Source organism: Macrobrachium rosenbergii, chromosome 23, assembly GCF_040412425.1.
Source record: "Macrobrachium rosenbergii isolate ZJJX-2024 chromosome 23, ASM4041242v1, whole genome shotgun sequence".
In the NCBI taxonomy this organism is placed as follows: Eukaryota; Metazoa; Arthropoda; class Malacostraca; order Decapoda; family Palaemonidae; genus Macrobrachium; species Macrobrachium rosenbergii.
Genome location: NC_089763.1, coordinates 14,794,936 through 14,821,815, shown reverse-complemented (window position 1 = coordinate 14,821,815; position 26,880 = coordinate 14,794,936). Strand labels below are relative to the sequence as shown.

General features: G+C 39.2%; 1 protein-coding gene across 1 annotated transcript; it reads left to right on the top strand.

The window, feature by feature from the left end:
• The first annotated feature begins 1,503 nt into the window (after positions 1 to 1,503).
• LOC136851015 (TATA-box-binding protein-like) lies at positions 1,504 to 26,412 on the top strand. Its single transcript, XM_067124988.1, has 7 exons — positions 1,504 to 1,634; positions 5,058 to 5,339; positions 6,543 to 6,824; positions 20,440 to 20,703; positions 21,310 to 21,413; positions 24,962 to 25,056; positions 25,335 to 26,412. Exons 2-7 carry the CDS (start codon positions 5,085 to 5,087, stop codon positions 25,409 to 25,411), a joined length of 1,077 nt encoding a protein of 358 aa, XP_066981089.1. The 5' UTR covers positions 1,504 to 1,634; positions 5,058 to 5,084; the 3' UTR covers positions 25,412 to 26,412.
• Positions 26,413 to 26,880: the final 468 nt, after the last annotated feature.

Sequence of the window (26,880 nt, the reverse complement as noted above, 5' to 3'; positions counted from 1 at the left end):
TATATATATATATATATATATATATATATATATATATATATATATATATATATATATATATATATATGACAAAAATGAGAGATAGCCATTCAGTTTATAGTAAGCAGCAATAAAAAAGAATTTAATGGATATATAAATGTATATATATATATACACACACACACACACATATATATATATATATATATATATATATATATATATATATATATATATATATATATATATATATATATATATATATATATATATATATATATATATATATATATATATTAAAAAGATGTCAGACGTCTCTTCATTTTCGCATCAATCACGTCATGCATTGCATTTCTTAATATGTCAAGACTCTCATGTAAATAGTCACGTGTAGAATTTTCTGGCCTTTCCGTCGATATGTCTGTCATCGTTGTACATTTATTATTTCTCTCAAAACTGCCATTTGTTTGTCTGTCAACAAACACAAATTGCTCAGAGTGCGGGTCACGGCGATCGGAGGTCGGGCACCACGTTTCCGTCCGCACTATGCCATTTACACCTGCGCTCATCATCAACATATAGTTACGGGCTGCTCTAGAAGCAAGAGCCCGTGCTGGCACAAGGCCAGCTAAATCTAAAACAACAACAACATAATAAACAATTACGGGCTGCTCTAGGAGCAAGACCCCGTGCTGGCACAAGGCCAGCTAAATCTGAAACAACAACATAATAAACAAGCTACGGGCTGCTCTAGGAGCAAGAGCCCGTGCTGGCACAAGGCCAGCTAAATCTGAAACAACAACATAACAAATAATTTAATACCCAGTTGACCTTTCTTGTCCTCACAATACCACGTATTACAAATCACAACCTATCCAACGCTTCTCTTTTCCTCTATAAGATAGGCAACAGGGACAAGCCACTGATATGATTATGATGTACATGGAAAACCAAATTATTTTTCAGTGTACATCATAATCAATTTTAGCGAGAAAAATGACAGTATTCATTTGCTTCGTATGTGGGAGCATTAGCCAAGCATGTCCACAAAGTCCGTTAAAAAAATAATTGTCTGTTTTGTTGGTTTCATACTGCTGCAAGTTCAGTGTCGGCAGTTTTCTTTGTGCTGTATATCACACCTTCCACATCTTAATAGCCTGCAGTATGATATTAAATGTAGTGAATTCTTATTTTCTTAAAAACTGTCTTTTTAGTAAAAATCACAGATGACATTATTAATTTAGATTTAAGTGGTTTATATCTGAGTTATAGGAAAAGGATTGCTCAACATTTGCATGAACAGGAATTAGTAGTTCTTACATCATTAAATTAATAAACAAAAATTCTATTGATATTCGAATGACAGAACTTATGTGCAGGTAACTAGATTACGTTAAGTGAGTCGATAAACATCTGGCGTGTATAAAATGAATCGATACAAATTTTGACTCAAAATTTTAATTCAAAAATTTTATGTCATTCAGGAATTTAACTGACAAGGATTTTATTCTTTTGGCTTTAAAAATCCCGGTCAAGAAAAGTTTGTTATTGACATCTGTGGCGCCATCTATTGCGGAGGACGCGAAACTGAACAGTTTTCCGAGAAATAAAGTCTCGTAGTGTATATTGTCGATTTCGGCAAATATTTTTTTCAGGTAAAACTTGATTTTTTTCTTGAATTGTTTTAGGTTACGGCTGTTTATAAGCTGAGATAGGTGATATGAGCGTCTGTCTCAGTGTGTTTCTTGTGAAAAATGTATAAATGCAATCTATTAGGTTCATGCTGATTTAGGCATGTTGCTTTTCGACTTGCGTACTTACTGTATAAACTTCTAAGCATGTTAGATCCGGAGCATTTTTGTTTGTTCCTGTGGCATTCATTGCTCTGAAGATCTAGAAGTGCAACAGCAAGTTATTTATAGCCAAACGATCTTTGCTCAACGAGGCTGCCCCAGTCTGCGTGCCCTAAGCTAGCTAGGTCATTTAAACGTTTCCTGGGCTTAATAAACGTTGGTTTAAGATTATTTGGTAAAAGTTCGTTTCCGGTCCGAACTCCAATTCCACATGACAGACATATTTTTCGACGGCTATCTTGCCGTTTTCAAATCCCCCATTCAAGATTTCAACCTGAAATCATTCGTTGCAAAGTTTCCAAACCTGGGCAGACACGTTTATTTGCCAAATAGGTGTGGTGTTTTAGTACCAGCCCCTTGGGGATGTTAAAACATAAAATAATGATGGTAAATACCAAAACTTAGTGTAAAATAATAGTGTTTAGTACCAGGACCCTACTTCCTGGTTCGGTTCCTACGTCACTCCGTAAACACAGTTGCGGGCACAATAATGGTGGTTTTAAATACCACACTTAACTTACTTAGTCAATACAATTTTTCTCAGTTTTAACATTATATATATATTATAACAGTTTTCATTAATTTAACGAACCAGACCGGAGTTTAGGCTCCTCCCTTTTACGATGGTACTTTTAACTGGTGGGTTTTCTGGGTTGGTGAGAGTATTCTTGATGGTTTTCTGTTATTTCTATTAAGTTTTCTATTTTTGTAAGGTTTAGTTCTTAGCTGTCCCTCTCTATTCTGCAGTTATCACAGACTTTATGGAATGGTTTTTCCGGGAATATTCAGAAAGTCAGAGTGCTTGGTGAAACATCAGCTCCGCCGCGGGCTTTATGGAAGGGTAATTTTGGAGAAAACTCCAGCCAGCCATTTTTAAGGTTCCAGTTAAATCCATTTTATTATAAAAGGAACCACCAACCTAAAATACCAGCGTGGCTAACCTAAAGGTGTTTACCTAGTAGGGGGCTGTGTTACCTTAGCCTCTGTTATTAAGGGGCATGTATTGGAGAAAGTTTTCGTTTTGACCAAGAAAAATATAAGTTGTAATGGGAGTGGCTCTTCCCATGGATAATCTGAAAGTCATTAGGGAGACATCCGTTCATGAAGGGATTGGCTCGAAATATAAAAGCCACCTTCCTAACAGGATGGCCAGCCTGCAAAAAAGTTCCCCTATAATATAAGCTTGCTGGAGTAGCATTCTGAGGTTCAGTTCTGAGGTTAAGTATAGGTTAATTACAGTCGACCGACAAAAAATAACAATAAATTCTTGATAAGCAACAAAATTGCTGTAGGAATAGTCAGTTTAAAAGGAAATACCTGACACGGAGCTCATGCCTAGTTCTACCCTTGATGAAATGTTCGAACCGGAAACGAACATTATCTGATTATTCTACATTAAATCGTCATTACATTTTAGACTTGAAAGTATCATTTTCCTGTCTTTTATGTGTGCTTTGAACGTTTTCAAAAATTTATTTCATTAGGAAAAAAAATACTTTCAGAGAGTGGTTAGTGGACCTCACCCTTATGCTATAGGCTACCCTATAATTCGTAGGACCACAGTCGAAAGCGTGGTTTTTTTTAAGGGGGCAACTCAAAACAAGTGAAATACAGTGACCGTAATCCGACAGATAGTTCTCATTCAGATTAAGTTTATGGAACAGTTTCAAACTATTATTTTGCACTAGGGTAAGGATCTGGTACCCTAAGTTAGGTTAGGTCATTGTGGCTGGTTTATTTTCTAACAAAAGAAATATTAGAAATGTTCAAAGCATATATTAAAAAAGGAAAATTTTATTTTTCGAATCCAGAATTTCATAAAGGTTTACAGTAAAATTTTGCCTAAAATATTACTATAGGGCATCTGACTATTGCATTTCAGACTTGAAAGTATACTTTTCAAATCTTTGAATGTGTGCGATGATTGTTTCTGATGTTAATTTTGTTAGCAAATTAAGTAGTTACAAAGATAGTGTGCCCCACCCTGACATTCTACAATTTGGGGGACCACAGTGGGAAAGCATGGTATTAGCTTGAAAACATTCCATAAACTTGCCTTACTCTGAATGGGTCCTGGTCGTTTTGGCCGTGAGTCATTTAGTCTGTAACATCCAAACTGGCAAACGGCCAAAGTTGGTATATATAATACCCTACTTTGATCCCTCAGGGGCTAGTACAAAACATGGCATCCCAAGGAGCTTCTGCCATGTCTTAAGGCTTAAACTTCATATGGCCTAAAGTTGTGACGGCCTATCAGGTTCACGGCAGAAAATAATATGGCCTAATTGTCCTGAACTCCTCTGAATCAGAACTATCCCAAGATGTTGAAGGCCACTGGGTGTCAGACTGTGGAGGGTTAATCAGTGGTTCACAAACAAAATAAACTTTCATAGTGGAAGGTATGAACCTTCCAAGGGGGTGCCTTTGAAATACCTAACCAAGGAATTACATTAGTTCTTTCTTCATCCACTTTAGTTCGACTGTAGTACTACAATACCATAAGTGCTGTTCTTCCCAATAATTTAAGGAAGAATTGCACTTGGGACACAGCAAAGTATTGTATAAAAATTCCCAAAAGTAAACAAGAGCATCTGTGTGAGGAGGATGAAATTTGACTGGAATTTAGAGCTGCAGCCAAGATATTCCAAAGAGCATGAAGAATACAACTGAACCAAAGGTTCCATGACTCCAAACTGAAGCTGGCTTTTTCAAGCAATGCCTGATTTCCAAAATCCCACATAATTGTGAAATGTAACAAAACAGTCAATCATGTTTCTGCATTTTCTTATGCACTCACATTTCCGGGTGAAAATGACAGATGACGAATTCAGATATAAAATCCATCCTTATCCAAATGCACCCTGATGAACAAAATCCAAATTGGAGTTCATTTCTGTGACAGTAGTAATATAAACAAACAACTTGGAAAAATTATTAGTCAACAATAACATTTATCAGAAAACATATGAGCATGTCTCCTATACTATGCATGTTAAGGAAACTTAAAATTACACCATAAAAACTGCATATGTACACTTGAGCAAATTTTGGATGTGTACATTGCTAACCTTGGGCATTGGGTCCTAACCTAGAAACATGAGAAATGTACCTTTATGATGAATTTCTCCTTTAGTATTGATCCCAGTAATACTGTGCTGGCATTAGGCAAACATTTGTATGTATATACTTGTGCTTAAACTAACTTTACTTTGCTTTGTATTTCAGTCTAGACGAAACACCACATCCTTCATCATGGATCACATGTTACCATCTCCGGTATTTAGCATCCCTAGTATTGGAACCCCAACAATGACACATTCTGGGGAAGAGGAAATGATATTACCCTCAGCACAGCAACAGCAGCAGCAACAGTCAGCCCAGCAGCACAGCCAACAACAACAGGCCCAACAGCAAGCAGCACAACAAGGAGAGCAGATGAATCAACAGCAGTCATTTGGCAGTGGCTTTACACCTCACAGTTTGATGCAGCCTCATACACCGGTTAGTTAATGATGGTGATTTATATCTTTGTCAGTATTCTCCCGTTTTTACAGGTTTTGCCAGTTTCTTGCATTGTCTGACAAATTTGGGTTTTTTAAAAGATTTTCTCATTAGTATGACAACTTTATGGGGTAAGGATTTCTAGAAGACTTTGCTTTAGCATAAATGTTATTGGTAAAAGTGTGTAACCCATGCTGTGTCATTTGGTCAGCTTTTAATATTACAGTATGAAATATATGTAAATATAAATTGTTTATCAAAATTAATTTTAAAATAAATATTTTTCATTATGGATGACATGTTGCCAGGAATATGTCCCCTTTTACTATGACTGTGCATACTTGTCACTCCTCTATTAGATTAAAAATATGGATGGTGTGGAATAATAAATTTCGTGAATAATTTTAAAGTACAGTTTTTGGTAAACATCGGTATTTTATATAAGTAACTTACCCAGTAATTACTTAACTATTAGTTTCTTTTAACTGACAGCTTAAAATTTTGAAATTGCAGGTCTCGCTAGTTTGTTTTGGTTATGGCGACATGCCCCGCCCACTTTTGGGGGGAAGAAGAGGCACAACATATCAAAGAGCTTCAATTTGTTTCTGCCGGCTGTGGCTGAAGGACTATGGATGGCAGCAACTTGAATTTTGAAATTTATACTTTGCTGGTTGTTTGCTCTATCTTCGATTGGTGACGGCATAATTAAGATAGTGTTAGGCGAGTTTTGATCATTAGTTTACGACTTATTACCGTTTTTTGGATTTGTCTTAGAATTTTCCAGGATGTCTGACACTAATAGTTCTAGTATTAGGTATTGTAGCAAAGGCTGCAATTCTAGACTGACTAAAGAATCTTACGACTCTCACACTGTTTTTGTTCAGTGTAGGGGACAAACATGTTCAGTGGATTTACGTTGTGAGGAGTGTAGCGACTGGGATTTAAAGAAATGGAAGACTTTAGATTCATATCTTAAGAAACTAGCTAGAGATAGCAAGAGGAAACTATTGCTAGGGAATCTAGTAAAGCTTTAGCTAGTCAGGATTCATCCGCTAAGTTGGATGCATTTGCACCTGTAATTTCTTCGATCCCGTTCCATCTCCTCCACCTGTGCAACCCTCCCCTTTACCTGGCTCTCAAGTTTCCGATCCCAACACCATTGTCAGTCTGGAGTCGAAAATCGATACCCTCTTTGGGTTAATTGTGCAGTCGATCTCTAAAGTAGCGTCATCGGTGAAAGTGTTAATGGATAAGAGTGAGTCAGAGTGCCCATTGGCACCCAGTGCAAGTGCAGTGGTATTGGAGAAGGTGGCTGTTCAGCCTGCTGATTCTCCTAGGCCAAGGTCCCAGACATCCTCCCCAGCACCTGAGAGGAGTCAAACTGATATCCTAAGGGAGGTTGGTGGGGTCTGCCCCCGAGCAGGTGCCCCCTCGGTTCAGTCTGTTGATGAATCCCAGACTGCAACCAAAGGCCGTTGGAGAGGCCTTCAAGTGAGTGCTCACTGTATGTCCTTCAGCTCCGAAGAATTTAGTCCCAGGCGCGCATGGTGCTATGCGGACAAGTCACGCTCGCTAAAAAGGCGTGCAGTGGATTTTGAGATTTCTCCTGTTCCTTTTAAGAAGGGCAAGGATTCAGCATTCCCCTCGTGCAGTCACTGGGATAGCCCGGAACAATTCTCTTCTGCTTCTTCTGACGATGGTGATAAATTGGTGCCGCAGCGCCTTGTGGTGCATAGACGGATAAAGGACTACTTCATCAGGAGTTGCGCACCCAGCACCTTCATCTCTACAATCAGCGCCTGAGCGGCCAGCAACTAGCATCAAAGCGCCCAAGCTCCTGTTTGCAGATGAGCTCCCACTGGCGCCAGTTGGCCATCAGGTTTCATCACTGGCTCCCATCTCTACAGCGCCCACTGGTACCCGCTCCCCCACCGCTTCATGGTAGTTGTCTCAGATATTGTTCCTCATTCAGTTGGCCAGATTCAGAGCAAACTGGATAATGTTCTCAGTTTACTTCAGAAGGCTCCTCCTACAGCTCAGATGACACCGGACTTATTGCTTTCTCCTGTTTCTTCTGAGGAAGAGGTTGTCCCAGATCAAGATGCTCCTTCATCGGCATACTCTGCGTTATTGAGGTTCCTGCTAGCAACTTTTCCAAGCTTCTTTTTGCCAGCTACTCCCTCCTCTCCTGCTTCAACTTTCTTTATGGAATCCCCTCAGTTGGTTCTTCGAGGTTACTGAATTTGGTTCTCTCCTCTTCAGCAAAGAAGGCACCTAAGGAAGTAGAAGGGTGGTTTTCTGAGAAGAGGGAACAAGGCAGAGCAGGTTTTTGTTTCCTGCCTTCCAAGTTGTCCAGATTGAGCTACAGTACAGGTTTTATGCGACTGGAGAAGCTCCTTCCCTGGGAGTCTCTGCCTCCTCTCAGGGAGACTTCTCTGGCCGTATCGACTCTGCTAGGAGATCCGCTTTCTCCTCAGCCAAAATTATGTTTTCAGCTTCGGAACTAGCACTCCTTCTCAAGAATATTTTTAAGGTTTTTGAAGTGCTGAGCTTCTTAGACTGGGCGGTGGGCGCACTAGCGCGCAAGCGTAGAGATTGCTCCTTGTTACCTCAAGAAATCTCTTCGGATCTCTTAGGAGTTCTTTCCTCAATGGACGGGCGTTCGCGATACTACACAGGAGTTAGCTAGACTATACGCCATGGGTGTGCTTAAGAAAAGAGAGCTTTGGTGTTCTTTTACTGCTAAAGGCATCACTCCCTCTCAGAGATCAGCCCTCCTCTTCTCCCCCTTGGACAAGATGCACCATTTTCCCCATGCTATGGTACTGGACATCACCTCTGACCTGCAGAAAGAGAACACTCAGGACCTGCTCTCTCAATCTGCGAGACGTCCCAAAGATTCTTGGACTCTTCCTCCCAGATATTGGTCTCCACTGCAACCTACTCCCTTTCGGAGCTCCCGTTCCAGAACACATACTAGAACAAGAACATATACCCGTTTCCCACGCCGTTCCATCAAGAAGTCCTCCTCCAAGTCTTCCAAGAAATGAAGTCATACTCCTCCGTACTCAGGTAGGAGCGCAGCTCCTCCACTTTCTGGAACGGTGGGAACAAAAGGGAACGGAATCCTGGATAGTGTCTGTCCTGAAGGAGGGCTACACTATCCCCTTTTTGAACAAACCTCCTCTAATCTGCAAGCCTGTCGAATTGACAGCTTACTCTCCAGGCTCAGAGAGATTTGCTGCTCTCTTACTAGAGGTCGAGTCTCTTGTTTAGAAAGAGGCTATAGAGGTAGCAGAGGACATTCATTCTCCAGGATTTTACAACACCATCTCTTTGTAGTGTCCAGTTCATTGGGGGGCTGGAGACCCATTTTGGACGTAAGTGCTCTAAATGTCTGTCAAAAAGACAACATTCAAGATGGAAACAAACCAATCGGTCCTTGCATCCATTAGCCAGGGAGAATGGATAGCGTCCATCGACATGCAGGACACGTACTTTCACATTCCAGTGCATCCGACTTTGAGAAAGTAGCTCGGGTTTGTGTTTCAGGGCAAGGTGTTCAATTCCGGGTTCTGTTAACCCCGGTCTCTCGGCGAGCGCCACAAGTGTTCACCAGGGTATTGGCTCCTTAGCAGAAGGAAACTGACCCTCATTTGATAGGATAAAGATCTCCCTATGCTAGACGACTGGTTACTATATTTCCCCCTTTCGAAAGTTCAATGTACGGAGGACATTGCACAGCTCTTCTGTGGCCCAGGGTGGGTCTTCTCATCAATCAGGACAGTCTCTCTTGGCACATTCTCAGATTGCTATTTAGGAATGACGATCAACTCTCAGGAATTTTTGGGTTTTCCCAGTCCCGAAGAGAAGAATAGAAAAAGTACACTCCAGACAGTGGAAGAATTTCTGGAACTAAACTTCTTGCTCAGCCAACCAGCAGATGAGTCTTCTAGGCACCCTCTTGTCCATGGAACCATTCATCACCCTTTGGAGAACTTCACCTGAGACCACTCCTCAGATTCTTCCTCAGAGCCAGCTGGAACAGGAAAAAAGTTTCGACTGCGTTTGTGTTCCTGATAATGGCAGAAATCAAGCAGGAACCTTTTGGTGGAATTCCAGGAAGAGACTATCAGAAGGGAAATCTCTTCTACCTCTGGAAACCAGTCTAGAGTTCTTTTCAGACACATCGAACCAATAGGTTGGAGAGCTTTTTGGGGTTAAAGAAGTGTCCAGGTACCTGGTCTCAGGAACAGCAAAACTGGCACATCAACGTAAAGGAGTTACAAAATATTTCTGGGCCTACAGTGTTTCGTGACAGAATTCAGGAAAACAGTAGCAGTGCATTCAGACAGCACGACGGCACTGGTGTACATCAAGAAAGGGGGAACTCACTCTTTCTCCCTTTACGAAGCGGCAGTCTTCTTCTTTCTTTACACCAGAATGACACACAAGTGACAACGTCGCTTTATCCAGGGAGACTCAACGTTCTGGTGGACGCAGGTGAGCCGTCAGAAACAGATCCTTTCACAGAATGGACATTAGACCGTTGGTTTGTCTGGTCTGTGGAAGCTCTGTGGGAAACCCATGATAGATTTGTTTGTGTCCTCCAGGAATCACCGACTTGCTCTCTTCTGCTCACCAGTACTGGATCCCTTGGCATGGGTGACTGATGCAATGTTGCAGGACTGGTCGGACGAAGATCTGTATGCCTTTCCCCCATTCAGTTTAGTGAGACAAGTCATCAACAAAATCCAGTCTCATCAAACTTGTCCATGATCTTGATAGTCCCTCTGGCCAGGAAAAGAGTGGTTCCCTGGATCTACTAGAGAACTTCATGCAGACTTTCTAAGACTGTTGCCACAGTTAGCAACAACTTCTCAGGCAACCTCACTTCCAATTGGTTCCACCAAACCTGTCTTCTCTGGCCCCAACAGGATTCCAAACTGTTAGATTGACTGTACGCTGAGAGGGCTTTTCAAGAGCCGGCTGCAGACGCGATTGGGAAGTGTAGAAGACAGTCATCAGATAATGTCTACCAGGCTAAATGGTCCATCTTCAGGTCTTGGTGCAGACAAAATAAGTGTCCTCTTCTGTTACCTCTGTAACGGAAATAGCGGATTTTCTTCTGTTCCTACGCTCCACTAAAGGACTTTCCACCTCAACCATTAAAAGCTACAGAGCAATGCTTAGCTTGGTTTTCCACCATAAAGGAATGGACTTATTATTTAACCAGGATTTGTCTGACCTTATTAAGTCCTTTGATACCGACTGCAAAGCTTAAAGAAAAACCTTTGCTGTCCTGGAACTTAGACGTGGTACTTAAGTGGCTGTCAGTTCACGTTTGAGCCCATGCAATCTATCTCTTTAAGGGATCTAACCAGGAAAAACTTTTGGTCACCTTGGCCACTTGCCAAGAGTTCCAGTGAAATCCATGCTTTGGACAGAAGTATTGGATTTTCTCAGGAATGCAGTTTAAAGGTGCTCCTTTTCCCCTAAACTTTCTGGCTAAGAACCGGCCCCAAGAATCCATGGCCTCATTCTTACTTTATCAAGATCGAACCGGTAAGATAGGGGTGTCTGCTGAAGAAAGAACTCTCTGTCAAGTAGCGCGGGCCTTAATTTTATCTTACAGAATGAAGGACATTCGTGGTACTTCAAGGAACCTTTGGTGTTCTGTGAAATATCCTCTGAGACCCTTGTCTAAGAATGCCCTGGCATTTTTTCTCAGGAACCTGGTTTTGAAGCAATTCCATGGTGCAAGACTCAGGCTTGTTACTTAGGTAAACCCCATGAGATAAGAGCGGTTGCTATGCAGGGGCGTTTAAAAATTTATCCCTGATTTGAATTATGCTACACATTTTGGAACTGCTAAGTCTTTGTCTGACTCAAACATTTAAGGGATATCGAGAATACTTACTGAAAGAGATGCAGGATTAGGGTCCGTTTTGCACGGCTGGAGGTGTTGGGGAGGAAACGTCAAGAGTGTTCTTTCTTTAATCTCTTATGCCTTGCTTAGTTCCTGAGTTTTTGGGGAGCCTGGGAGTACTGTGCACTTGCTGGGGTATCCTCCAGTCTTTAGTTTTAATGGTTATGTCTTCCATGCAGAAATTTGGGGGTGGTTATGGTGACTATTTTACTCTGGTTATTTTGTGGTACTGTTGTGCGTCTTGTTGTATTTTTGCTAGCCCTTGGAAATTAGTTCATCATTCAAAGCACCCAGGTAGTAGGCCCTCAAGGCTTTACCGCCTTTCCTCTACTGGATAAGATGAGCGCCAACCAGATGTCAGTATCTACCTGGTAGCAGCTCCTTATCAGGTAGGTTCAACAACATTGATTCAATGTTAGCAAATTTCTGTTCTCAAACTCATTACTAGGTAACGGGAGAGTGTCAACATTCCATCCACAAAAGTTCCTGTATGCCTAGAGGTAATTGGGTAAGTTACTTATAAAAATTTTTATCAAAAATAAAGTTTAGTCCATTTAAGATTAAGTAATTCATTTTGGAGGATTTTTCCTCCTGTAGCTGGATTTAGGGCAGAAACAAAATGAAAAAATTTCTGGGTTGGACCTCTTCTTCCCCGGAAAGTTGAATATATCACAGCCATAACAAAAACTCTGGAGACCTGAATACAAGATTTTTAAGCTGTTCCAGTTAAAAAGCTAATGAGTTAATGAACTAGGTAAGTACACTAAAGCCGATTATTTTATTATAACAGTGTCATTTAAAAAAAAGCATTACAGCCAATACAAACAAGTTATGACAAAATTTGCGCTGGGCGCTTAACTACTGTTTGCCAAAAAAGCCAATAAAATCGAAATATTATGCTAAATAATTGTTATCAAATGGATGAAATTTTGAATATTACAGTAGACTGTAAGTTTTAGCTTCATTGCATTTTACCAGTGCAGTAGGTAACGAGGACAAGGTTGATTTTGGCGCCAGACTTCGTGCTGTAGATTGAAAAAGAGCTAAAAGATGATTTATTTTGGATCCTCAACATGAAATTGCCCATTTTGATTTATAACACTTAGTAAGAATAATATCACTGAAGCCTCTTTGGGAGGCCAGTTGACTCAAGACCTGACAGGATTTTCAGTCAGGAGACTTGATGAAACCTGGACCTGATGGAAAATATTTTTCAAAAAATTCGGCTAAATCAAAGTAAGGAGGAGAAGTGTTGCAACTCTCTTATAAGATGATGGAAGTTACTAGAATGTGAGAACTTCCCTGACGCTCCTCGCCGCATGGCCCATTCTCAGGTTGAGTCAAAGGGACAATGTTAAAATTTTTGTCAGTTATTCGTTTTACCAATATTATGTCAAAACTGTTAAGAAAGGCCTTAAGAATGATTTATGTTTTGCTGACAAGAAGAGGGAAATTGAAAGTACTTTTTTTTTTTATGTCTTCCCTTTTATTGCATTATGCTCTTGTGAACCAAGAGTTTGGTATATTTTCATTTTCAAGGGAAATGTTTTTAGTTAATGGCTGCCATACAGTACTCTGCTTGAGACTATTGCATTGATACAAAGGACTTAAAGGATTCATATCACGAATATTATCACTTTGTCTTCCATTTAAAGACCTAACTATGGTTTATGGATTGAGCCGAAACTAATTTGAGCTTCCTATATGCAACTGTAATAGCCAGAAGCTAAATAATTTCCTTCATTCCTTCACACATATATGGATGATTGTAGTGGGTAGTGGGTTGCATGGTACATAACTGGTATGTTTGTGAAAACTGGTTTTATAAAACAAAATAGTTCTCAAAAGACCAACTTGAATTCCTCTGAGCAAAAAATTATCCTTCAAGCCAGTAAACTAGCATTGTTTTTTTAAACAATACTCACTGTTTCTCTCAGATTTGATGTTGCTCTGTTGTTTTCTGCTTATCTGGTGAGCAATTTTTATATTACCCATTTTTTTTTGTTGTCGGGCACTGCAGGAAGAGGTAGACGAAGCCGACCTTTGTTCTCTATCATGATTATGGTGTTTTTTTATAACTCTACATTGAAATAGTAGTTATAATTACTGTCAGTTCTTTTAATATGGTTAGGAAATTTAAAGCCACTAAAGTGCGAAATGTTAAATGAAGAAATCTGGGTGTTCTCCATTTGCCATTTTTATCATCAAACCTCTGGCAAGAGTGCTATCTTTACTTTGTTTGCCATGTTCCTCATTTATAGTTGAAGTTCTGAATTGCTTTTTTTTTTCAGGGTTTCTTGTTAGTGGACGGACTTGTATTTTTATTTACTTTGGCAGTTACACATTGGGGCAGCGGCATTATTCCAGTGTTTGTATATTCAAGGCGGCGGCCAAAATGGTTTTTAGTAGGACGTCAGAACAGTTTACACAGTAAAACCCAGATTCCATACTAGCCGACAATCACTAATGTATAGACAGATGGTTGGAGTGTTCCATTTTTTTAAATGGAGGCCACCCTCCATTTGCAGCTTGAATGTCTGTGCCAGTGGTAGTTTGACAGGCCAAACAAGAAATGATGTGGGTTTTCTGTGGATATTGCCTCTATCATCTTTCCCCCACCCCCACCAGGGGACCATTCTGCCCGGGTACACCCAGCGTATTTGGGGTCAGTTCTGTGTTACTGGTTTGCTCCTGTTTGACAGGTTTATCAGTTTCTAATAGTTTTGAATATTCATCTCCTCCCAGTGCCTGTTGTAGTTTCCGTAATAGGCATTATTCCAGTTTATTGACCCTCATGATGTTCTTACTGAGGAAGGTTCCTCCGATTGGATACCTATTGAATGAAATGTGGTGCCTGATTGATCATAGGAAAGGGAGAGCTTGTTAGGTTGACAGCTGAAAAACTATCTCCAAGGATAAGCCTAGTAAGGCCTAAGTTAAAGAGATGCATGTCTTGTCTACTTCCCATTTAGTAACTAGTTGGGGTCCCTGCTGCTTCTCTTAGATCTTACTCCAGACATGAGCTTCCCATTGATTCCAGGGCATTAGATTTGATAGGATGGAGTCATTTTTATGTTCACTTGGTGTAAGACTTTTTGCAGGATGATATTGTTCATAATATCATGAGTGTTTTCTTTTTGTGCTAACTCCAAGAAGTCTCAGTAAGTTGGGGTTCTTTCCACGTTGGAGAATAACTCAGCACTCCTTTTTCTGCTTGAGAAGTTGCCAGGAACATCATCTTACTCCCTTTGTATGGCAGATAACAGGGAACAAGGACAGGTCAGAAAGCGGTGCAGATCTGTGCCTGTTGTCCCCTTCCTCTGTTAGGTCTAACTTGGGCTGCACTAAGGTCTGGCGTCGGGGCTGATGCCAGTTCTGGACTCAGGAATTTGTTCTCAAAAGGATCACTCCAGTGGCAAAGAATAGAGAGAAATCTCCCATATGTCTCAATCGAACATTAATTTTCCATATCTGGATTGGCCTGTAGCAAAAGAAGTGATGAAGGCTCTTTCTGGTGGTAGCCCCAAAATGCGCCCTGTCCATGAGGTTGATCCGTTACCTTTTGCTCTGATCAGTTCTACGAGTTCCTCAGGGAGCTTACCGATTTCCTGGATCTGCAACTCTTTTGAGGAACCAGACCAGTAAGAGCTGAATGTTCAGTTTAAGGGGGTATAAGTATCAGTTAGGTTCTCAGGAAAGAATCCTAGACTGTCTTTGGACTTTCCCGTGTAACAGTTTGCAATTATTTTGGCCAGGGCGATAATGCGCCTTGCAGTTTTGATGCACCAGCAGCACGGGCATCTTCGCAATTTACACTCCCACCCAATGCTGCATTCTTCATGCAATGTTCATGTCTGCCCCCACTTTCCATATGCCTCCCTCCAAGATCCTGCGTACCTCCCTCATAGCTTAAAACCATCGAATTGTATCACTTTTACCTATGGCTTGTGCACCTATCATGTGCATGCCCGCCCAGGGAGTGCCTATCAGGCATGTGCATAAATGGCTGGTATGCCTCTCAGCGTCGTGCCTTGGCTTGTGTGCCTATCGGATTTACTGCAAGATCACATCACCTATGACTTTTGCCCCTGTCTCACCAAATCTTGGCTTTTTGCTCATCTTGTCGCCACCCCGATGGCTTAATGCACCTATCAGAAAGCATGCCTATCACATATCGTCCTATGGTCGGATTCGCCACACGTGCAAGAAGACGGGCTCATATCACCTGTTTACCAGGGTCCTCAGCACCCTCTTAGCCCTGTGCCTGTCGCCTATCAGGCAGTTGTGCTTTTTTGTTTGGGCATCTAGCGATTGCGCTGTTAATGTGATCCTGTTGGTGGTGCATGTCTCACTGAGAAAAACTTCTGCAAAACACTAAAGGGAATCTCAGCATGCATTATCATTCGGGCTTCCATTTAGGGTCTGGTGGTTGCTGTTAGTAGTCTCAGCATTCTGTTTTGGGTGATTTTTCAACAAACTTACCAGAAGCGGAGTTTCTTTTGGTAAACAGTTGGTTACTGTTTTGTTTTTTCCGATTCCCTTGTGGGTTAGGGATGTTCTCATTCCTTGAATTATCTTCAAAAAGAACTTTTGGTTGAGCTTTGGTTGCCATGAGATTAGTCTTCCTTTTGAGTCAAGAGTAGGCAAGTGGTTTTGGGAAGGCAGTATGTTATAGAGGTTTTTAACCCTAGGTGGAAGCTTATCAGGAGTTAGATATTCCAGTTCAAATTGCTGCTCCCTCCATTCAATTGGTCTCTTCCATGGTAATTCTGAAAGTTATTTTACTTAGACTAATCCTGACTTTTCTGTGGTGGATAAGGCATAAAGTTTTATATATGTTCTGCAATTGATGAATCAGGTGTCTGATATCTCAGGCCCAGTGTATAAGTGGTCACAATTTCTTTTTAAGAAGTTAATTGCTTTCTGCAAAGTGAGCGGTTGACATATGATTTTGTGGACAAAACAAACTAGATTAGAGCTGTATTTCAAAAGGTGGCCTGTGTATGTTCAAGGCTTTAATGCAGTTCATGTAATTCCAGCCTTTCCTAAGATTTTTTTCTTTCTGCATGCATTATTTTGGAAAAGAACTGCTTCGTAATCTAAGAGTCTCTTTTTTCCCAGATATTGTAGCATTGAGTTGGGGGAGTCCCTGAGCAGGTTTTGATTTTGAACCAACATTCTCACTGTTTGGTTTTCTTGGAGAAAGTTTTGCCTTTTTTGAACCTTTATGCCCAGAGATGATGCTTTAGAGGTTTCAGTTCCTTACAGGAGTTTGTTTTTTTAGCAAGCGAGATGTTCTCATCAAGGTCGCATGTGATTTTGAAATTTTTTGTACCTGGCAAAAATCAGGGCATCAGTTCTTTCCTGTTACCTGAACATGGGTCAACAGGTGTTCTCTTAACAGATTCGATGTTAGTTTAAGCTCTCATGGTAAGAAGGATCTAGTCCTTTAGATGCCTCAGCGTAGTTCTGGGCCTTGATCATGGGATACCGGTTTGTTACGCCCATAATCCCAAATTTTTAGCAATCATAGGAACTTCAAGCAGTGTGTATGTAGAGTAGAGCACAAGTGCAATGTTATCAGACAAACCATCTTCCCTTCTTTAGGTATATCAGCTATATGGTTATACACATGTGGTATATACACATAATGTGTAGATTTTTTATTCTTATGACATCATTAAATATATTTTATCCAGTTAGATGTTGATGCCATTATTGTTTATTCCTTTTACTCAGGATCAGACCCTTCTTTCACTGGGAAGTTTGTGGCATTCTTTGAGGTTGTTCAGGAGATGACGAACAATGTGCTAAAGGACCAGACTAAACAAGAGGAATAGTTTTTGTAACAGAATGGCTCTGAAAGAATATGTCAGTTTTCTATAGAACTAAATAAATCTGAATGTAGGCAATTTGTGACTTGGAACAGAAGTTATCAATATTTAAAAAACAGGTCTTCTGACTGAAAAAGTTTTCAGCAAAAAAGTTGGTTATCAAAAACATCATTTTATGATTGGATGCAGAGATATTTAATCATCTTCCCTGGATCCAAGAACAGGATGTTCATAATCCATGTACCTAGTTTTAGGATTGATTTTGGGTGTCTATTGCCTATTAGTATCTTCCAAGAAAACTCGTTTCAAAGACTTCTGTCCAGTAAAGTTTTCTAAGCTTCCACATGATTCCAGTGTTCACTTGACTCAACCATCATGTGCTAGATTAAGGTTTTGTCTGGTGTGTACTGAGGTCTATCCTCAAGTTTCTAAGAAGTTCCCTACTAATACTTTTTCAGAGGCGAGTTCAGTTTCTTTCCATGGGTTGAGTGAGGTATTTCCTGAGCATGCACCTCTATACACAACATTCATTAAGTTTCAAGTTTCCTAGTTACTATTAATGCTGTCAGTGCCATCTATTTTGAGCATTTTGACAGTTCTTTGTCTTCCCTATGTTGCAGGTAACACTATCTTAGACAGTGCACAACCTGGACCAGTTTAGTCTTTAGGTCAGGTGTAATTAAGAGAACTGGTACACTGTGCAGTATTTTTGGGCAGCAAGTGGACTTAGTTTTCGCCTCCAAAGCTGTTTGAGTCTTTAGTAGAAGACGTAGAAAGCAAAAACCCTATCGTAGACTAGGACCTTGATTATTAGTAAGAAAATTGGGAATTGTTGCAAAGTGCTGGCTTTTGTTCTACCTGGTTGAGGCAAAAATTTATTTTGAGACTTTTCCCTTCTCAGGGTTGTTAAATGCAGGCTGGACCTTATTTAAAAGTAATGAGTTTGTCAATATTATCACATATAGGGAAATTAGATTGTACTCAAATAGTGTAAGCCTGTTAGAGATGATATTAATTTTATGTTTAAGGAGAGCAAACACTACTAGGTATCAAGGCACTGCCCCTTTTTTCCCGTTATTTGGTCAAGTGCCAACCATAACCTCATCCTGAGTTAGCACCTTACTCAGGTAATTATTCATGATGAAATGTTAGCAAATGGATGTTCTCAGCCACTGAGATAAATAATAACCAAGATGGACTCAACATCCCAGAGGTTGGTGTGAGACACTGGGCTGTGGGCATCCCCTGTTCTGGACCTGTTTGGGACTAAGGAGAGTTGTCTTTTGCCAATTTTGGTCACCAGTGCCCGGTCCCCTCACTTGGACAGGAGGGCAGTTGTTCCAAGTTGGAAGTCTCTTGACTGTAATTCCTTTCCACTCTTGAAAGTTTCGGGAAGTTATCAGTGTCAAACAAACTTAGTAAGTTGCCTTTGGCAAAATGATTACCAGATGGCCAAAAGAAATCTGGGTTTCTAGTTCTTTAGTGGTGGGCCAAGCAACCGAGGAGATGATAGGTTTCATCCCACAATCCACAAGCTAAGATGACTGCATGGTATGGTCCATGACTCTGGTAGCTAAAAACCCGGGATCTCCTCTTAAGAGATTTAAGTGCTGGGAGGGATTCTGCTAACCGATCTGACCCTCACCAGTAGTCAGGGTGGAGTCATGGTCCACATTAAGGTTGTTTTCAGCACCCAGTACCTGCCAGTAAACAACATGGTTGGGTTTCTGTTTCTCAAGCAGGTAAACTTCTTGGTACCACCGTTAAAGCTAAAGGGCCAAATTGATTTTGGCTAAAATCTTGTCTGAGGACCTTGACATCAGATGTTTTTCAAAGTGTTAAAGAGGAGTTTCCATGGAAACTGCACGTATACCTTGGAATCTGTATGCGGTTCTTAAGTTCATTGGGAGAGAACCATTTAGAACACAGTCCTTGTAAAGAAGTTTCAGGGCAACTTCCGATTTGCCATATTAGGTTAGAGTACAGTTTTTGGGCTAGGCTCTTACCAACAACAGTATCTTTACCTAGCCTGGAGTCACTAGGCTTGAGAAACTTGACCCCTTGGTGGTCCAGTACTGTCTGTAAGGATTGTTGGAATTGCAATAAAAGGATTAAACCTGATGTAAAGGTTCTGTTTAGTGATTTGGAAACCAGAGCTTCCAAAGAGTAGGAATGTAATATCCTTTTCATTAGACGTTTCATGCTAATTTCTATCCTTAATGGAAGGTAAGCCACTGGACATGTGAGAAGTGGCTACAACTTTTAAATTTGGGAAAACTTATTCTTGGATAAGATATTGAAGTCACTCAGTGGCATGGTAATCTTGTATTTGCTTTGGTTTATCTTCATGGTGTAGCGATTAAATACATTTATTATAGAGCATTAACTCCTCTGGTTTGTGCAGGAGGTATTATGTCCTGAATCGGTAGGTAGCCTTTTTTGATGTACTGCTTTTTAAACATGGTTGTGGTTTTTGGGAAGCTTGGAGGTACTTGTTAGTTATCATCATTGACTCTGCACGGTTTTGGCACAGTAACCCTACCCCTCCTTCTGCAGAGGGGGGCCACCCTCCTGAGACTTCAGCAGTCTTCATGATGAGGATCTCATACCCGAGTGACAATCCTCCTAAGGCAGCATTAGTAACCCATGGATTGAATTCATTGGTTAAAACAAACACCTGTTTTGCACAAAATATTTTGTTATTAGCCGTTCAAGGGTTGGCTGATTTCCACTTTGTCCACCTCCTTTTTCAAATGTGGGAATCATTTATATAATGGAGAGGTAAGGTTCATTTCAAAAATATAAATACAGGCAGTCTCCAGTTATCGGTGGGCTCTGTTATCAGCGATCCAGTTTTTTGGTGCTTGTCTTGAATGAAATCCATTTTCGCCCACTTCCAGGTTTCCGCTTATTGGCACCGATAATCGCATATTGGTGCTGATACATACCTAACAGAGGCACCAATAACTGAAAATCGCAGTTTTCGGTTATCTGCGATTTTCGCTTGTCATCATACCATCGGAATGGAACCCCCGCTGATAACTGGGGACTGCCTGTGCTTAATTTAAGATTTATTTTTTAAATACCTCTCCATTTATAAATTGCCCTCCTACCTCCCCACATTCAAAGTGTACAGAAGTAGACTGACTGGCTATGAGTGTTTGTACCCATTGGTCATTGGTCCCCTGGTAGGGGTGGGGGAAGTGGATGGATAGAAGATGGATATTCATAGAAAAATGAGTGTTCTCAATTTTTTGTTTCAATCTGTCGGACTACCGCTGGCACAGAAGTAAAAGCTATATAATGGAGAGGTAAGTATTTAAAAAATAAATGTTGAATTAAGTATTTATATATTTTTTTTTCAAATATTGTATCAACAGTAAATCTTAGTTGTAGATTAGACCTCAAGAAAATTGCTCTTCATGCTCGTAATGCAGAATACAACCCTAAACGATTTGCTGCTGTTATCATGAGAATTAGAGATCCACGAACAACTGCACTTATTTTCTCATCTGGAAAGATGGTTTGCACAGGTGCTAAAAGTGAAGAGGATTCCAGATTAGCAGCGAGAAAGTATGCAAGAATTGTACAAAAACTGGGTTTTCCGGTAAGTTTTCTATTTTTGTTGCTATAAAGTGTATGCTAATTTTATCTACACATAAGCTGTGTTTTCCATTAAGCCTGTGATCTTTTGGCATCCGAGGCATGTCTTACATTAGCCATACAGTCGAATCTGTAAATATTTTTCGTGAAGGCAGTCATTCTTCAACCTTCCTTCTTTGTGATTGGCATTTCAGTATTAATACTGTAACAATTCACTTAAGTGACCACCAATACAAGATTTTCTCATAATACCAGAGCTGCTATCAGAGGGACCCTGCAAATATGGCATGGATGCCTTTTACTCCACTGGTTGAATACGTGTGCTATTATGTAATTTGCTGGAAAACAAGTAGAGCAATGGCTTTCAATTAGATAGTTTAGTTGAAGTACTGTACTGTAACATTTTTTCTTGCAGTATGAATCATGAAAAGTTACGGCTAGTTATGTGTTCATGGTTTTCATAAAACATGAATCTGTCTAATTTGCTAGTTTTTTTGTTTTAAATAAAGGGTCACCTTTTTTCCATCCTTTTCATATATACAATCTATGAATAATAAATTAAATTTTGTTTTCTTAGTATTTCTAATATAAAAATCTCTCTCCCAAACAGGCAAAATTCTTGGAGTTCAAAATTCAGAACATGGTTGGCAGCTGTGATGTGAGATTTCCTATTAGACTAGAGGGTCTTGTCCTGACACACAGTCAGTTCAGCAGGTAAATTGCTTAATTTAAGTATGGTTACAGTTATATTTTAAATTTCTTAGTTAGTTTTGGAAATTGATGAATAGTGGTCATAGTTTAAATTTCAGTTTGAAATTTGAAAAACCTCTCTTCTATGGTTGGCAATGCTGCATGGCTTAAGGAAAATTTTGGTAACACAGCCTACACTTATAAACAGACTGAGAAAGGGTTTGTGGTTGGGGAAGGCCTTGAGAAGTTTCCAAGTTGTGGTTGGTGCCAGATGGGAGAGAAGAGGTAGTCATGCTGTATGGAAGAACTCACTGAAGGAAGGGTTGTTTTGGAAGGTGGGTGGAGTAGGGAAGCAGTTTTCCTGGCTGAGATGGGGTCGGAATGCAGTGTTGGATGCGTAGAAAGGGTTAGGCAGGTGTCTGACTTCACTAGAGCTTTTTTGTTTTAATGTTTGTTTTTCCACATTTGATTAAAGGATATATACAGTACTGTACTGTAACAAAGCAAAAAAAAGGAAGAAGAGAGAGAGAGAGAGAGAACCGAGGTATCGCTTAAATTGAAGCGTATAACATCCTATAACATACATACTCTGTAAATTTTTTTATTTTCATTTTATGCTATTCTCATTTATATTTTTACTGTATTTTCTCATTTTTTATTTTTACAATCCAAAAGATAAACACAATTGTGTGTATGATATGAATGTAGAGAGCAGTCATAGTTGCTCAGTGAGGTTGTTCGCTCGGCGAGCGTGTGACAACGAATGTCGGCAATAATGAACTGACTAGATCCTGATAACGGTTAGTGGCGCTGATAACGGTGATCAGTGCTGCCGAAATAAACAATCAGCGCTGAAAATCTGATTATCGTCATCGCTACACAAGCGCCGTGACCGGATCGCCAGTAACCGAGGCTGCCGATAACCAGGGACTGCTTGTACGTGCACACACCTTTGCTTTGGTTGATAGCATGAGACTTAAGTTGTAAATAGCCTGAAATCTACAAGTTTGCATTTTAAATATTTTTTCATAATTAGAGGTGAAATGTCAACAGTGATAAAATATTCTCTTGTAATGATATGTGTGATAATCATACTTAGAGTCAGCTAAGCTTGCATTGAAAGGGTACTGTACAATAAGTAAATCAAGCAAGGGAAAATAAAAGGCAACACATGATACTGTGCTAAGAAACATACACACTGGAGAGGTAGAGTGAAAAGAGTTAGCTTTTGTTGTTGGCTTACAAGATCTTGATGATGTAGTTGAGTTTGTGGAGGGGGAGGAATTTTAAAATGCCCAGCCATCATAAGCACCAAGGGCAGTGCACACAGGTGAGTGATAGAGTACAAAAGTATTTTTGTTTCTTAGAATATTTTTTCTGTTTACAGTGTATTTTGTGGAAATTGATAAAAATTGTTTATGTAAATTATTTTATTGCATGTTGCATATGAGAGAAAAGAAGAGCTTTACTCTTTTCGTGTGTACAGTACAAAACAGTGTTTGAGGCAATGAAAAATATTGTGTAGCGTAATATATTGTATTTTGGACTAGAGAAGAAGGAGGGGTTTGCATTTGTAAGTGTATTTTGTTACAGATATGGGAAAATTAAGTAGATCATTGCTTTTTGCATTGAGTTTTTAGTTTAAAGTATGATGGTTGTTGTTTTTAATCATATTTAGTGTTTACAGTTATGTAGTACAGTATAGACAAGGTAAGGTGAGGAAGGGTATGGCGCTGCCCTTGAATACCCATAAATTTTTCTTACTTGTCCTTATCTGGATTTTGCCTGTATGTGACAGGTCCTTGGCTCTATTAATCCAGACAATTGAGAAATTACTGCCGTTTCATTTCATCTTCTGAATAATAATAATAATAATACATTAAACACATACTGTACATGTAGTAGGGCCTTTTGATAGCCATAAAGTGACAGATGGGACACAAGCATATTCCTCGAGATGAGGAAAGAGAGAGATGTAGTGAATGTTTATGCTTTCTTTCATATCAGTTTTTCTATATGTCCCTAAATTCCATAAAATAAATTTCATCCTAAACAATACACACCTCAGTGCAATTCAGGTAAAAATAAAAGAGAGAGAGAGAGAGAGAGAGAGAGATGACTTAAAAAAGAAAATTGGAAAGATTTTGAAAAAGTATGACCATGAAATGCTATCCTTCATACCTAGGGCTATGTGGGAATAATGCACAGTATCACTTTTCGGGAAATAGCACCAGAGTTAGCTGTTGTGTTCAGAAGCTTTTGGGAAATAAAATGAAATGATGTGGGTGCAGAATGAGGAAGGAAGTTGGAGATGTGGCAGGTTTGGGTGCTGCCCAGTGGAAAAACCCTGATCATGAAGAACTGTGGATATGTCTTGGAAAAGATGGAATTTAGTTCTGTACAGTGATTCCCCGTATGGTATTGTTTCTATCTTGTTATCTGACTTAATACTTTCCTTTGTGTCAGTGACTCAGGCAGTCATGATGCAAAAAAAAAAAAAAAAAAAAACCCTTTTGTTACTTGTAAGGCTGTATTCTCAGTCTGATAAAATCTTTTGAGAACTAGTTTGTCATACTATGATTCGTGTCTGTATATCAATAAAGATCACACTGGACATGTTTAATCTTGCTATCATATGAAATTTGAGTGTATTTGATTTCCAAATCTTTTTCTGCCTGCCATTGTTTGGTTTGCATTTCTTAATCCTGCATTAAAATCCAACTAAATGTATTCCAACTAAATGATATCCAACTGGATATCAATGTTCGTAAATGTGGTATATTTTCAAGAATCAACCTCTTTAATTCTTCTCCATCTAATATTATCTCATCCCTGTGTACATATTCTGTCCTCACAACTGCTGGTTTTCTTAGATTGTTTTCAGTTTCATCTTGGTAGGTATGTGATACATTCTACTTAGTGAGCTAAGTCAATCTTGTGGCATTTTGTTGATTTAAAACAGTATTGTCAGCATATTCTAGAAAAAAATTAGGAACATAATCACAACAGCAAGAGTTTTTTCAATAATTATACATTATTTACAGTATAGTCACTTACATTAATTACAGGCGGTCGGTTCTGACGGGTCCGGCCTACAACGTTCGAGGTTAGCGCTTTTCAAATATATTCATCAGAAGTATTTCCAGTTCTGACGCGTATTTCGGGGTTCTGACGGCGTCGTCCACGCCGATCGGCGGAAGAAATATGGCTCGAAAGCGGCAGAATAATCATAATTTAAGGTTTTGATGAAAACTCCAAGAAAAAATGCAAAAAAAAAAAAAAAAAAAAAAAAAGTTTATCGTTTTCAATGCACCCAAGCATTAAAAGTAAGATTTTCTTATGATTGTTGGCGAAGGCGATTTCCGGCGATTTTCCCGTTCTGACCAGCGGCGTAAAACTGAACCCCGTCGTAAACCGGGGACTGCCTGTATATAGTTTGGAATTACAGACAAAAACATCCCCGAGCTTTGTGCATTTTCTATGAATTACTTAGGTAGATTTTCAGCTTAGTGGTATGGTTAAGTTATATAAAAATAGTAAAGCAGTTTGAGTAACTTTAAATATTTTTCCAGCTACGAACCTGAACTTTTTCCTGGTCTGATCTACCGTATGGTGAAACCACGTATTGTCTTACTGATATTCGTCTCGGGGAAGGTTGTATTAACTGGTATGTAAAGAAACCCTGTTTAAGAGTAAAGGGTAATCATTGGAAGATACTTTTAGTATACTGTAGTACTTGTCCAGTTGTTTGTTTCTTCATCATGAGAAAAGTAAGATTTAGAGTTTCATAGTGAAAGTGGATAGCTGTTGGTTGTGTTTACTATGCAACCCTGAATGTATTGATATTTGTAGTGGAAAATTTATTTTCACAAATGATTTATTAATATTTATGAAATATTTCTGCAGTAAAGGTTTTTTAATGGTGATACTTTTCCCTTTTTCCAGGTGCAAAAGTGAGAGATCAGATTTACGAGGCCTTTGATAATATTTATCCAATATTGAAAAGCTTTAAGAAGCAGTAACAATTTTATTTGACTCAAACTAAGTTTTTATTGTGTCCTGAAAGGGGAAATTTCTTTGTGCTGTGCTGTCAGTGTTCTAACAAAAGAATAAAACTGAATCCTGAAAATGACAATGGCAACTAAGTCATAATAGAAAATATTTCCCTTGCATATTTGGAAAAAGGAAATGCTCTGTTCCTAGGATTTTTAGTTTGTAGGTCTTTTTTACTTTCTTTTTATTTAATTTTCTTTGTTTCCTTAGGAAAATAGTGTTAGCTTTTTCTCTTCGTACATACACTTAATACCAGAAAATTATAGTTTACTGTGTAAATGTTCTAAAAATATTTTTATATAAACATCTTGAAATCTTACCATTTGTTTTTCTATGTGTTTAAGAGAAGTGTTGTTAATTCAGCTTTTGTTTACCAAAAGTGAAATAATTAGTTTTACTTAATTTGCACTTGGGAATTAAGATGGTAGAGATTTAATGTAGACTGCATCAGAATTGATTTAGTGAATTTTTTCACAAAGAAAGTACTGGTAATTGAGTTGGCAGGCTTTCACTTAGTTATATTTTATCATTCCAAACATTTTTTAAGTCCTTGCTCTGTAACATTGTCATCTTAGAGATTGGTTGCAGATGTAATCTGGTGTTTACATTTGTACATTGTGAGTTAAGGTTCATTTCATTTTGAAATGTCTTCTAATGCAGTGGAAAAAGTCATTATTTGCATGCAATAGACTGATGATTTCTGTCATTCATGTAAAGCAGACACCAGTGATTTCATTACTGAGTGTATATCCCTAGTTTACCTCAGACAAAATGGTTATTTGAAAAAAGGAAAAAAATATTTTGTCGTTAATTACTGTACAGTATATTAAGGCCTCTTGTAATTTATTGCCTATATTCTTCCACAATAATGTGAAATTGTTTTCCAAAGATGAACATGTGTACAAACTGACAAATCTTTGTAGCTGTTAGCTGAATCATGTTTTGACATAAGACAAGATTTTTGAATAATTGGAGGCATTTCATTCTCTTTCCATTTGAAAGTGTTATGCTTAGCAAAGCCTCGGTGCTTATTGGCCCACCTGGTACTTATTGGCCCATATCTAGGTGGGAGCATCAGATAACTGTCTAAATATTTCCCAGGATGGTGAAGATGGACAGCATGTGCCCTCACCTGTAATTAAATAGTTCACTTGTGTCAAGTGCAGGGTCTGATCCGGATGGACTAATAATCTTCAAGGTACTATGAACATGCGTATATCTAGGGCAACCAGAAAGGGAGGGCGATATCTTCTCTCAGTAACAGACAAATGGTATGCACAAGAAAATATTTGGACAAAACATTAACCTACATCATAAATATGGATAATTCTGTAAAATTACTCCACAGAAACACACAAGAAATGAAAAAGACAGATAAACCAAATCGGTGTTGAAATTCCAACTCCCTTTTTGGCAGGGAAAATCAGTCAGTGTTTCT